This window comes from Dipodomys spectabilis, unplaced genomic scaffold (assembly GCF_019054845.1).
Source record: "Dipodomys spectabilis isolate Male_0828 unplaced genomic scaffold, ASM1905484v1 ptg000002l, whole genome shotgun sequence".
In the NCBI taxonomy this organism is placed as follows: Eukaryota; Metazoa; Chordata; class Mammalia; order Rodentia; family Heteromyidae; genus Dipodomys; species Dipodomys spectabilis.
The window spans coordinates 59660338-59675581 of record NW_024870679.1 but is presented as its reverse complement, the minus strand read 5'-3'; the positions used below and the strand labels follow the sequence as shown (position 1 = coordinate 59675581).

Genomic DNA, 15244 nt, shown 5'->3' with positions numbered 1-15244 from the left:
CTCTTATCATCTTAGGTGAAGACAAAACTTAGTATGCTTTCTTTATAGAGAATTAAGTTTTTTAAATTTGTAAATTACTGCAGGCCATGATCTGATAGATTTGGCATTATATAATTAGTGAAAGAATACAAGAAAGCGTCAATTCAGTAAGAACAAACTTAGAAAATGTAGCATGGAATCACAGTTTATCAATTTTCTTTTTTCTTTTTTTGCCAATATTGGGGCTTGAACTCAGGTCCTGGGCACTGTCCCTGAGCTTTTTGCTCAAGGCCAGCACTCTACCACTTGAGCCATAGCACTACTGCTGGCTTTTTCTGTTTATGTGATACTGAGGAATCGAACTCAGGGCTTCATGCATGCCAGGAAGGCACTCTACCACTAAGCCATATACCCATTCTGCCAAACATTCTTTGAATGTTTTGTTTCTATTCTAATTACTGGTTATTAATAACTTAGTTTTGCTTCATATTGCTTAATTAGCAAGTTTTTCAGATATATTAGTCATTTTCAATAAACTGACATTTGGCATTGATTCTATCTTTATTTGTTTATTATTTATTTATTGCTATTTCAGGGCTTAAACTCAGGTCTTGGCCACTGTCCTTGAGCTTTTCTTCTTCAGGCTAGCATTCAACCACCTAACCTTCAGTTTTGCTTAGAGCTTTTTGTGATTAATTAGAGATAAGCATCTCATGAACTATTTTGCCTGGCTGGCTTTAAACTGTGCTCCTTAGATCTCAGCCTCCAGAATAGCTAGGAGGTATGAGTCACCAGCGCCTACTCTTTATATTGTTTTTATTTAATTTCTTTTATCTCATTCTGTGTTTTCTTATAAAATTTGTCTGCTATGCCTGTGAAGTAAGCCACCATTGACATTTTAAGCTATCCTTTTCTGTGAAAGTGATTATTGTTTTACATCTAACAAGCCACTTTTGTCCTCATATATTAAAAAAGTAATTCTATTCCTGGATGTATAGATAAAAAATACACAGTGATATAACAGATTTCATTTTTACTATTTAAGGAATCAGGATTATAAGAATTGTATTATTGGATGTACTTTTGTAAGTATGTGTGTGGGTTTGTAATTTTAGATATGAACCCAGTTACATAGTGCTTGTTTAGCTAGCATGCGTGAGGCCTGGCTTCCATCCTTAGCTCCACAAAATAACCTAAGGAAAGAAAAGAATGACACTCTGAGTGATTTAGTTAAAATATTAATAAAGCATATGTAGGATGTGAAGCAGCTGTTGTACTTTTGTATTTTCAGTGAAAATTGCTTTTACAAATGAAATTAATGTTCTAGCTTATTAACAATACCCTACCTGAAGAGGAAGATGCTTTTTATGACAGCTTTTGCAGGCTTGAAGTGTTTCATTATCCAGAAAATCCACTTAGAGGAAATTATTCCATCAGCATGAGTTCTCTAGTTAATTCTGTTTCTTCAGATTAGCCCTTACTGGTCAAATGTATACCAGACCCGTCCTTTCATTTGACATCACAAATGGTTTTAAGTGACTTAGGAGTTTTCCAGAAGAATCATTAAGGCAGTAAAGTATTAGAAAATAATAACTTCTTTTGAAGGCAAATTACTTCAGCTAGAGAACAGAGCAGCTGAAGTGAATTTAAATATGAAAATATAAGAAATGCCCTTTTTCTTAGAGTTTTTTATTTCCTGTTGGGATGACTTACCTTAACATACTGCCTTCGTTTGTGTGGGAGGCAAAAGTATCTCTGTGGTAGGACTTTGGATACTGAGCTGGTATTCACAGGAAGCTGTGTAAAGTGAAACTTTCTGTGCCTGAAGTTAGATAATTATTGTTAGATTACTTTAATATGATAATTTCTTCCTTACTATCTTCTTTATACTAATTAGATGATTCTTGTTTAACATCTAAAATGTTAAAATAAGTACCTTCTGTTCTGCTTGTTTGCAGTGATCATATTAATGGAAAATAATACATTTTTCTTAAAAGGCTTCAAATTTTTACATTATTTCGAGTGAATAGTTAAGGCATGTAAAAGAGTAGAGTTTTTTCAGATGTAATTTTCTTTTAATCATAGAACATATTAAAAATATAATGACATTGGAGGAGTCTGTTCAACATGTGGTCATGACTGCTATTCAAGAGGTAAGTTATACCCATATGTTAAAAATCCTGAACCAAATTACAGAAAATTTTTCACGTAAATTTTAGCTTTTAAAAAAATTACAGTGTGTCCTTTGCATTGGACCTACTAGTGACTATTCCTTTTTCTCTACCTACCACCCCACCAGAATATCTTAAAATACCCTTTTAAGCACAATTTTAATACTTCTAATTCTACAAGCTAATTTATGTTAGTATCACCAATTTCTTTTTAATAACTTCAGCTTATCAATAAAACAGAATAGTTGCTGCTGAGTCCAGTGTGTGTGTATGTATATGTATATATAATGATAATTTATATTTTATAATTATAAATAATACCTTTAAAGTAAATATATTTTACTTCCTAATCATAATATTACAAAATCATACTAATGTTGCTATTTTAATTTCCTAGTTGATGAGTAAAGAAATAGTGAGCTCTACTGTGAGTGACGGTGTTGGAGAATTAGAGCAACAGGTGAGTGAGGAGATGGTTGAACACGTTGACACTCTTGTTGGTTACTTTCATAAGGCTTACACAGGAAAACACATACAAAAATACCTCTTCTGTGAAACTGTTTTGCTATAAAGTTCCACCTGAACATTATTCTGAATTCCTTTATGAATGTAAGTAATGGTGATTTTTTGATCATGTTCCAAGAATTGACCGACACTGAACATTTTTCTGATTCTTTGGATACATAGTAACCCAGGATAGACGGTTATATAGTTAAATTATAGGCAATCGAAAGTAATTCTGCTTTTTCATCACAGTTTTCATGATGAGGTAATATGACTTTTGCCACAGTTTTTGTATTCTTTTGCCTGATACTGAAGAAGCAGCTTGAAGACTTGTACATGGGGAAAATCATTCCCTGTGTTTACTGAATCTGGGTTATAGCAGAAAAGAAGAGGAAACAAATTCATCTTCAGGCATTTCATTTTATTTTTGGACTATGTGTGAATGTTACCAATCATTTCAAGAAGTATTTAAATTTTGTATCATCAAAATTTTTGATGATGTTGAAAAGTACCTTAATAATTTAAAAAATATTTCACAGGTGGTAGCATTTGTTTGGCTCTTTAGCCTTAAATATTAATGAGACTAATTGCTATTCACACATAGATAACACAAGACTCATTTATTTACAGGTAAATTTTAAAACCATTTCTGGTGTCACTGTTTATTATGAGAGTTAATTCAGCTTGATTAGCAGACTTACGATTTGTATTTCAGCTTAAAAGAGCTTTAGAAGAACTTCAGGAAGCACTAGCGGAAAAAGAAGAGCTGAAGCAAAGATGCCAAGAACTAGATATGCAGGTATGGACAAAGAATTCCTCTTTAACTAATGAGGTAGCTACATGTTTGGAGATTGTGTTTCAGTACATGAAGAAGAGATTAAAAAGATTTGCTGGGCACCGGTGGTGGCTCACGCCTATACTATTAGCTACTCAGGAGGCTGAGATCTGAGGATCACAGTTCAAAGCCAGCCCAGGAAAGTCCATGAGACTCTTATCTCCAATTGACCACCAGAAAACCGGAAGTGGCACTGTGGTTCAAGTGATAGAGCACTCACCTTGAGCTGAAGAGCTGAGGGACAAGGCCCAGGCCCAGAGTTCAAGCCCCATGACAGATAAAAACAAAAAAATAAAAAGAGAAAAAGATTACTTATAAGCTTCAGTATTCAAAGATGAATTTCATAAATATTTTTCTCTTGAGAATTGAAAAATGCCTAACTATTCCTTTCAGAAAAATCATTCTACTAATTAGAGATTAGATGATATCAGATATTTAGATGAGGGCTCAATATTTTGTAAAATAAAATGGGAGAATTAAAGAATTTACCTTACAGTTATTGATGAATACTAAGTACAGTAACCTATGCAAGTGCTTAGTAATACTCAAATCCCCCTGAATAAGTGAAAGTATATACTCTTTCTGTCTCATCTACATACATGCATGTATGTATAGCCTTTCATGTTTTGCTCATATTACATGTGTATGAATGTGGCCATATGTAATTCATAGCCACTATGTGGTTAAGTAGGTAGACTAGTAAGCCAGCACCATACATCAGAATTCAGTCACACTGCTAACTGCTAGTGTGTATTTAGAATAATTACTTCATTTCTTTATAATTCATGTCTTTCTGTATATAAGGGAAGTATCTTACACATGCTAAGTAGGTGGTCTACTGCTGAAACATTTCTCTAGCTATTTTTCTGCACTCATTGTTTTTGAAATAGAGTCTCATTTCCTGCCTGAGTCCAGGCCTAGAACACAGTTTTCCTATATTATGGTTCCAACTATAGTTGGGATAATAGCCATGTGCCACCATGCCCTGCTCCTTTTGTTGAGGTACTGTCTCAGTCTTTCTGCCAAGGCTATCCTGGAACTGCCACTCTCCTTATCTAAGACTATTACTAGCTGGGATGACAGGTGCATGCCACAATTCATAGCTATTGCTTGAGAATCTACTAAACTTTTGCCTGCCCTGCTATCTTCTCAGTCTCAGCCTCCTAAGTAGGGTTACTTATGTGAGCCATAGTCAAGCAACCATGTTTTTCTTTTTAATAATGAAGCTATGATAAATTTTATATCCTAGGGCACTTTTAAAGAATACACACACACATGCACATACATATATACACTCATGTTTATATGTATTTATGTGTAGGGTCTGACTCAGAAGGGCTATGTATTTGCATATATTGTCATTCTGTGAAAATGCAACTATAAATGTCATGAAGTAAATTTAGAAAAAATGTAGGAAGGTTGTTATCTTAATATGCTGTATGACACAGTTAATTTGCTTGATAATGTACTAAATAAATGATTCCAAAAATTATAAGAGGAAGGAACAAAGATTGTGATAGCATTATCCTTGCTAGATGAAGTATATATTTAAAATGATATGGCTGGGTAATATTTCTAGCACTTCAAGTTTTTCTGTTAAGGAATAGTGAAGTGACTTAGGGCGACTGACTAGTTTGGCGTAAAGTGGAATCCATATTTCCTAACTTAGTCTTTAAAAACAAAGCGGTCCTCTGTAATTAAGCAAGCATCTCAAGTATAGGGGAATTTTGTCTGTTCTCTCTTGCATTTGTACTTATCACACATTGTAACACATACACAAAGCACAAACTATTTTGAAATAGGATTACCTGTAGAATACATGAGCTGAAGAATGAAGGACTGAGCCATTGAGGTCTGTCTCTTAGATTGCAGTATAGTTTTTGAAGAAAATTTTATTCTGTAAAGATCACAATTCTACATTAAAAAAAGTAGTTGAACAATAAATGGGAGACAAAGGGTAAACAAGTGCAGCAGTGGTACTCACTAGACACTGCGTTGAAAATGAACTATACAACTTGTGGGTAGGGATGGGAGGGAAAACTGGGAGAGAGTGAGGGAAAGGGTAACATTGTCCAGAAAGAATGTACTCTTTACCTGACATATGAAACTGTCATTCCCCTGTACATCACCTTTATGATAACAATTAAAAAGTAAATAAATAAAAATAAAGAAGTTTTTGTAAAACAAAATGAAGAGTATGTGATCTTGTGGTTTACAATGAAAACTTCAGAAATTCCAAATTGAGAGGAACAGAAATAAATATAGATTAAGCTAAAGAATGCATCACCATCACAACTGGTTGAATTAAATGTGTAGAATGCCCTTCACATTCTATTTCTTGTGTCTGGCCTCGGTCCAGGGAGTTTACATGTTTAACAATCCCTGCATCCTTATGTCAATGACTAATGTGGCAAACAAAAAGATATGGATGAGCAGAGACATCCTTTCTGACTGGTTCACAAGCATTTTGTACCTGTGACTTTATTCATTGCTGGCATGAATGACTAAAGCTTGTTATTCCTTCACAACTGTTATCATCCAGCTAGAGTTCTCGTGGAATAATGCATGTGCCATGTATATTTTCCCAAATGTGAATTTATAATTCCACCAAGACCAGGACATCCTGAGATCAATAGTAAATATAAAGACATCTTTTTTAACATGTTAGCAGTATTGATTGAATAGAGGCTGGAATATTTTCAAAAGGAGTTTAGTATAAAGGATGATATACATGCTGTTGCCAATGCATGGCACATAGTGAATAGACATGTTATGTATACTTGGCATAACCTCTGGCTTGTGGCTGTATTCAGTGATGATAAACACACAAGTGACTGAAGGATTCTATATGTCAAGTGAGAACAGATGATCTCACCTCCTTCCTATGCAAAATATTTACCTTATGAGTTGTCAGTGAGATAGGAAGTGGGTAGAGAAGCTTTGTGGGTTTTTGTTTCTGTTTTCTTTTTTGTGTGTGTGTGTGCTAGGGATTGGTTGTAGGGACCCCAGGGGCTGACAAATGTTTAAAGGGCCTTCTGTGCTTCTGAGTTACACCTCCAGCCTCAAGAAGTTTTTCTTAATATTAATAGTGAAACTCCACTATTTACTTACTGACTGGTGGTAGCAGAGCCCAAATGATTCAGAGTAAAGGTGACACAATAGCAGTAACAATGATAATGTGACCGTGCAGGAAAAGAGCCTACAGATGACGTGGTAAACATATTTGATGGGCTTAGTAAAAGAAGAGCAGTGTGTACTTGTAGCAAAAAGAAATGTCTGTTTATAAAATCAGGGACATCAAGACAAAAGTTGTTATTAATGAGCTAGAGGAAACTTTTGAGAAAGCCACCCTCACCTTACCTTACCTTAGAGGACTACCCTATTCAGGTAGCAGGAGGGTCTGGGGGCAGGAAGAGAGGCAGGTGGGTGCTCAGGTGGGTCTGGGCAGAGACAGGGAGTGGCCAGCTGCTGTATGGTGAGAACTCCAAGGATGGATCAGGTCTGGGTGGAGCCGAGGACCAAATGTGGGCATCATGCTTACATCTATGACTGTTTCATTTTGTTTTGTTTTTCTCATTTGGATGTGTTAAGTAAGTAAGTTGAGGCACCATATAGTTTTTAGAATTAATTTGACTCATGAATGAATCAGAAATAAACGAGATACAAACCAGAAATACCTCAGGACTCCATTGGGGGAACATAAGTGAGAGACATTGATAGAAGTAAAGCAAAGAAAGTATGTGATTGGTTATAAGGAAAGGACTGACCACAGTTGTAGTCAAATATTATATAATTTTGGTTGTTAATATTCATTTTTTGTTTTGTCCTTTTTAAAAAAAAATCTTTAGTTGTACACAGGGGTTGCTATTCAACAAAGCATTTCATGAACACGAATTGGTCAGTGTCACTTCTTTAATCATTCTCCCCCATTTATCTCATGCCTTCCCTCAATTTTCTTAATTTTGTAGGATATACACTGGATTTTATGACTGCATTTCCCCCTCTTCCTCTCTTCATTCTTTTACCACCCTCCTCTTAACCCCAACATCCTCTTTTGACTATTTGTTTTCTGGTGTTTGTTTTGTTGGGCAGTGAGTTAACTTTTCTAAGAAATTATATCCTTTGATTTCTAAGTTTGTTGACTACTTGAGATTGAGCTTAAGTTTTTCTTAATCCTAGCATTTGCAAGTAACATCTTAAGTTAACTTTTATATATTTGCAAGTCATTCAAAGTTTTTAAAGCCTGTTTTTTTCTGCCCAGGGATCTTACATGAAGGTCTCCATTTTAATTTCCTTAAACAGACAGTATTGTTTGTAAGGGGGCCTTAAGTGTTTTTAATGTAATGACTAGATTTAAGTTTTGTTTAATTGTGCCAGCATGTATTTTCATTTACATAACTCTGTGAACTTAATTACAGCTACTGAAATTAACAGAGTAGCAAACTTACCAAACAATATAATGAATGTCATTATAGATTACCATTCTAAAAACTAGGCTCTTAGTAAAATCATATAATCTTGTCTTTGGAAAAATCATACCTATAGTTGTGAAGTTTTAAAGATGTCTTAAATGAAAAAGAAACAGTTGGAAGAGTAAAAATTTATTATATATTTCTTGTAATAAAGGTAGTATACAGGGGGGTTACAGTTAGGTAAGTCAGAAAATGAGGACATTTCTTTCTGAACAGTGTTACCTCTTCTCTCATTTTCTCTGTTTTTCTCTTCCAATCTCCCTTTCCCACAATTTTTACTGTTCATTTTCAACATAGTATCTAGTGAGTATCATTGCTGCCTTTGTTTACTCTTTGTCCCACCATTTCTGTGTTCCCTCTTACCTTCCACAAAACAGATAAACTTGCATAACATGAGGAAAGGTACAGAAATCAAAAGCAGTGAGAAAGGACAAAACAACCCCCCAGCCTCCCCAACATAGCAAAAAAATCTTGTTTCCATTTCTTGGAGTTCGTTTTGATAAACATCATTTTATATGATCACACGCACATAGCTATTGAGCCTTTGTGATCCTCTCCTAAGAATATCCTCCTTTGGTTTCATTGTGTGAATGTTTATTCTGTATGATTTGTCATGTCCAAATGTCATTTTTTGTCTTTTACCATCTGGTATGTTTATTTGTAGATTTGTAGGTACATTCTGGTTACAACAAAGGAAGGAAACAAGGCAACCTATGCTTCTTTGGTTCTGGCTTACTTTTATTGTATAAGTCTTTCCATTTCCTTACAAATGGGACAATATGATTCTTCCTGATGGAAGCATAGAATTCCATTGTGTATATATAGCACATTTTTTTTAATCCATTTGTCCACTGAGGGGCAAGATTCTGTATCTTGGTTAAAAACATGCTTATTTTAAAATGACTTACTAACTGGGGGAAAATGAAGGAAGGGGTTCTATTGTCCAAAAAAATAAATATATTCATTATCTGATTTATGAAATGTTAGCCCCTCTGTACAACAACTTAATAACAGTAAAATTATATTTAAAAAAGTTGAAAGTGTGACTTTAAAAATGCAATGAAGTGAAGATGTAGTTCTGCACTTACATGTGTATTATCCATATTATCCCATAATCAAACTGTTGCTGAAACTAATTGAAAAGAATTTACCTTTTTGTCATGGACTCATTAATTTTTGTCATGGACTAATTAATTATTCCCTGAAAATGTAATATAATAGGTACAAAATTTAATGTAATGGATAATTTCCTACTATGAACTAAAACAATAATTTTGGCTGAGTAGGTGAACAGTACTGTGAAAATTATACCTAGATGTAGGAAAATTATTTTTTAATTCTACATATAAACTCAATTTTAGAGACTTAGAACTATTTTCTTCCCCAAACCAAGTAGGAGCCCTAGCATCCTAAGATAGTCTTGCTCTGTTCTCTTCATATAGGTACTGATTTGGTTTCTTTTGTAGTTGATTGGAGCCTTCCAAACTCAGAATACCAGAGTTGGAAGATCCTTTGAAATTACTGTTTTCATGGCCCACACAGAATTAGAATTCTGAACTCCTAATTCTTTTTTTTTTTTTTTTTTGGTCAGTCATGGGGTTGAACTCTAGGCCTAGGCACTGTTCCTCAGCTCTTCAGCTCAAGGCTAGTGCTCTACCACCTCAGCCACAGAGCCACTTCCAGTTTTCTAGTGGTTAATTGGAGATAACATTCTCATGGAATTTTCTGCCCAGGCTGGCTTTAAACTGCTATCATCAGATCTCTGCCACCTGAGTAACTCGGATTATAGGTGTGAGCCACCAGCGCCCGCCTCTGAACTCCTAACTCTTAAGAGGGTTTAATTAATGCTGCTTATATTAATATATTTTTTTAGGTGACTGCACTTCAAGATGAGAAGAATTCACTGGTTTCTGAAAATGAGATGATGAATGAAAAACTTGACCAGTTGGATGGCTCATTTGATGATCCAAATACAATGGTTGCAAAAAAGTACTTTCATGCACAGCTACAACTAGAACAATTACAGGAAGAAAACTACAGGTAGCATTGTAATAGAAATTATTTTATAAAATTACAACTGTTAAGAGTTATACTTGTTTAATAACTGCATGGTACATAACTTGTTCCTGCTTCACACAGTTCAGTTGCACAGAAGGATGTGTATATAAAATTAAACAATTTCACAATTCAAAGGACCAAGGTACATAGGCAATCCAGTAAAAAGATTGCAGGAGGCCAGATATAGTAGCTCACACTTGTAATTCCAACTACTCAGGAAGTAGAAATTAGAAGGAATGAAACTTGAGGCCAGCCTGAGGAAAACGTTTGTAAGCTATCCTTTCCCTATCTCAACAAAAAAGCTGTGAGTGGTGGTGAAATGCACCTGGAATCCCAGCTATGCAGGAAGTGATAGGTTGGAAGAGTCTGAGACCAGCCCTGGGCAAAAATCTGAGACCTTACCTGAAAAATACCTAAAGCAAAACAGGGCTGAGGGCACGGCTCAAGTGCACTTGTCTAGCAAGCATAAGACACTGAATTTGATTCTTCAGTACTGCAAAAAAAGAGATGGTTTTCATTTTAATGTTCTTATTTCATCTTTTCAAAGTCATCGTTCTTACCTTCAATGTACATTAGTGGTCTCTTACATGCTTAACCATGTACCATTGTACCATACATATTTTGATAACCATTTCATATTTGCAGAATGGATTGTAAGGTCAATTTCTTATTAGAGATGGGCCTTTTAACTATTGAATGTAAACTGTCTAATAAACTTTCCTATTACTTTCACTAAATACGTGTGTGTGTGTGTGTGTGTGTGTATGTATGTATGTGTGTGTATAGAACTGTTTTATGCCTTTTATACCTTTGCAGTTATTTTACAGATTTGCAGATTTTTTTCCTGAATCATTTCTCTGAATGACAGGAGACATGCTTATTGACTTTGTCCTTTATACTTCATTGTCTATTTCCTAAAGACTAGTGCAATCTCTCATAAATCAGACTCTGGTCATAGAATCAGGAAACTGGTTACTGACAACGTATTATCTAAACCACAGATCCTATTCAAATCCATCCGTTGTCTCAATGCCTTTTTCAGTCTGCTTCAAAATCTAACTCAAGATTATACATCATATTCAGTAATAGATTCTTACTCAATAGACTATAAATCACTATTTTTACTTTGTCATTTCAAAATGAAGATCCTGAAGATATCTTAATTATTTTAGGTTTTTTTTTCTCTTTTGAATGAGATGCTAAAAAGGAAAGAATGATTGAAATTATACTATAAATCCTCACTTGCTTTTTCTGTTTCAGGCTTGAAGCTGCAAAAGATGATTACAGAGTTCACTGTGAAGAACTTGAAAAACAGCTGATTGAATTTCAGCATAGAAATGATGAGCTGACGAGCCTTGCTGAAGAAACAAGAGCCCTGAAAGATGAAATAGATGTCCTTAGGTATGGCTTGTCTAAATGTGATTATGTTACTTCTAACTTATTACCAGTCTGTGTATTCTCTTGCTTTAATCAGAGATTCTTTTATTCCCATTCATCAGACATTGAACAGTTTTTATCCGTGCTCCTACTTGTTACTTCTTTTATGCTTATTAACTGGAATTGCAGTTTAAAGATTCTTGATTCTTGTTAGAAGAGTTTCACATTGGAACCCATAAACCCAAGTGATATCTTTCCCTTAAAATTATATAAACATTTAGCTTGGCTGCCTTGTATATTGTTTATGTTTGTAAAAAGAAATTTTGGTGAGGAAATGAATTCTCACAATGGACATATTTGACATAGATAAAATAGAGACAGATATAACTGAGAATTTTAATGTTTCAGGAAGGATTGTCTTTGGTAATATAGAATTTGTATTTAGCTTTTGTTTATAAAATATTACTCAAGAAACAAACCAGCCACACTATATTTTCTGTTAATTTTCACTTATCTTTGCTCTAGTACAACTGGTCAGGGAAGTGAAATTCTAAAGAGAAATGCTTTGCTAAACAAATTATGAATTGAGCCAACATTCCAAATATCAAACATTTTAAGTATAATTATGTTAAACGATATATGCAAAAAAGAACCCCAGAATATGCCTATAAACTAGGGAATGGTTCAGAATTTTTCAGTTACACCAACAAAACCATCCTTTCATGCATTCATTGTGCTAAAAACAGTTTGATAATGTATCAGATTTGAAGCATTTTTATTTTTATGCGTTTATTACAAAAATATTAAAATTCAAATGGTTTTAGGTCCAAGTCTTTGGAAGATTCATTTTATAGCTAAGATAAAATTGTTGTGTATATACTTGTTTTTTTACGAAGTAATGCTTGATCATTATTATAGGGCTACCTCTGATAAAGCAAATAAACTGGAATCAACAGTGGAGATATATCGTCAGAAGCTGCAAGATCTAAATGACCTTCGTAAGCAGGTGAAAACACTACAGGAGACAAACATGATGTATATGCATAATACTGTCAGCTTAGAAGAAGAATTAAAGAAGGCAAATGCAGCACGAACACAACTAGAAACATACAAAAGGCAGGTAAGAAAATAATCATAATCATAAGAAAATATGATGATAAATTTAAAGTTCAATTTGGTACTTCATTTAATCTCTAAAGAATGATAGTGTAGCATTTGTAAGCAAATAGGAAGACTTAGAAAAAATTTTACTAAGTAAGCCAGACCCAGAGAAACAGAAGTTGCATGGTTTCCCTCAGTTGTGGTAGCTAGAATGTGCCTATAAATCTCTAAGTAAACACACTGGGTGGTAAAATTAAGCTGAAGTGTAATAGACTCTATAGAGAGAGAGCACACATAGGCTCATTCTTAAAATAGACTGTATCAAAGCCCAACAAAATAAGTCCCAGGAAATGGATACTTGCAAGAGTGGAGATTGGTGCTAAGGGGAGAAGGATAGAATGAAATGGGGAAGGGGAGAGTATGCAGGCAAGAATTCATTGTTGTATATGCCACAGAATTGAGAAATACAAGGGAAGGGGTGAGTTGAAGGGAGGGGTAAAGATATTGAAGTGATGACACAGATCAAGATATTTTGTACTCATAAAAGGCAAAAAATTCAATACATAACTTAAAATTAAGTCAGGGAGAAGGAGTGGGTTTGGAAAGATGGGTGAGAATGTTGGAAGGGATGACATTGATCAAAATGTACTATAAAACTGCTTTGGTGAATGGCCACTCCTTTCTACGACTACTTAAGGATAATAATATTTTTGATCTATAACTAGGAAGCATATATAATAAGTTATGAACTTGTTCTGATAAATTTCTTCTTTCTTTAAGGGCCAAATAGAATTTTGATTTATCTGAGCTTTTTACCTTTATTACTTTCTTGTTTTGTTGAGATTTGGTTCATTAGTATTTCTGGAAATCAGAGGGAACTAGATGGTATAGACTGGAACTATATCGAATATATTTTGTTTTACTATTTTCTAGTGAGCCTAATGAAACCATTAGAATAGAAAGGATGGTTTTTAAAGTTATTGGTATAATTATTAGTTGAATATTTTGCATTTCATATTCTTATAATAGTTTAAAGATCAAGAATTTTTTCTTCCAAAGGCCATTTGGTTATTTCTAATGTTATTTGTAGGTCATACAAAATTATCTGTACAGGTAGATAGGCCTTTTTATCCAATGAGAAACATGTATGTCTGTCCTTTCTTGTACCAAACTATTTTGAGGCCTTTGTATGGCCTGAGGGCTAGATATTCCTCAACGCTAATGCTGTTTTCTAAATATTTTGAATTAGACTGTAATTTTAGTAGAGACATTTTATTTCCAGTATTTCATTCACTTAAAGTATGTGATTATTACACACTCTTGATTTTTGCTTCTTTTTTTTTTTTTTCCAACAAAAGGTTCAGGACCTTCACACTAAACTTTCCTCTGAATCCAAAAGGGCAGACACACTAGCATTTGAAATGAAGCGGCTTGAAGAAAAACATGAAGCTTTGCTGAAGGAAAAAGAGGTAATCAAAAATTTATTTGATGAGGGACTTTTCATTCTTTTAGAATGGTATTGATATCTACCAATTCTTACTTTCCTGAAATTGATATAAGAATTGGAATCAAATAGTTGATATAAAATGAAGTCTTAGAAAATTGCTGTTACCTCCTCATTTCATTTCTAAACATGTTTTATTTTTAATTGGCATGTCTAAATGATACATAGGGTTCAGTGTAATATTTCAACACAGGCATAAAATGTACACTAATCAAATTATTACTGTTTTTCCAATCCACATCCTTTCCTATTGAATGTTATTCTATGATTTAACTTTCAGTGTATACAAAGAAGAGAACATGTGGTACTTATCTTGCTGACTTACTTAACCTAATACTCTCTAGTGCCATCCATTTTATTGGTTCAGTATTTTGTGTCTGTGGTTGTATATATATTTTTCATTTTTTAATCCATTTGTTGATGGACACGGAAAGCAGGTTTCTAACGAAACCTTACCAAGATTATAATAGACTTTAAGTTTATTTATAGAGTTCTCTAAATTAATAGACAAATTTTCTATGGTTTTTATTGTATTTATGGGAGAGGAATTTTTGTAGATATTCATGTCTGCCTATAGTTATTATAGTGTTCAGAGATGGCTAGGGCATTTGTCAACTGCAGCCTAAGGAACTCTTGAATAAGTTACCTTTACTTTTACATTGACTTAATGAACTTACAAGGTTTTGTTTACTGACTTGAAACATAACAATGTTTAAAATATGATTTTATATTTAGAAGTACTTTGTAGTCTTGGAATATAACATTAAGTACAAGCCTTTTGTTTACAAAACAGATTTTGTCATAAGTGTAGGCTCTAAAATAGTAAAGGAAATACTGTTATGCTATCCTTGGGAAATGGTGTTTTTCTGAAATTAACTTTCAGGATGATAGAAACCATTTCTTCGAGCAGAACTTAACAGTAATGGTAAAACAAATAACTCGTCTACTGCATGTCTTGCATGCCAGCCATTATTCTAGATATTTAACTTCACCTCAATTCATTAATTAGAACATCTTTTCCATGATTTTTTGTATTAGTGTTCAATTTTGAAGATATATAACCTAATGCAAAAAAGTTATACAAGTTGCTCAGGATAATACAGCTAAGAAACAGTGAAACTGGAATTCCAACTCTGATTGATGTGTCCTCAAAGTTGATGCTCTAAGTTGTTATCTATAATGAAAGTTACTCAATTGCATATATTTGGTTCAGAGATAAATATGATGATGAAGAAATCAAAGC

General features: G+C 33.9%; 1 protein-coding gene across 1 annotated transcript in view; it reads left to right on the top strand.

Moving 5' to 3' along the window:
• Hook1 (hook microtubule tethering protein 1) overlaps window positions 1–15244 on the top strand; it is a 53752-nt gene that overhangs the window by 16553 nt on the left and 21955 nt on the right. The window contains exons 6-12 of the mRNA XM_042683066.1: window positions 2065–2132; window positions 2548–2610; window positions 3370–3453; window positions 9835–10001; window positions 11280–11420; window positions 12315–12516; window positions 13856–13966. Of these exons, the coding sequence (XP_042539000.1) occupies window positions 2065–2132; window positions 2548–2610; window positions 3370–3453; window positions 9835–10001; window positions 11280–11420; window positions 12315–12516; window positions 13856–13966 (836 nt within the window). The remainder of the gene's footprint in view (window positions 1–2064; window positions 2133–2547; window positions 2611–3369; window positions 3454–9834; window positions 10002–11279; window positions 11421–12314; window positions 12517–13855; window positions 13967–15244) is intronic.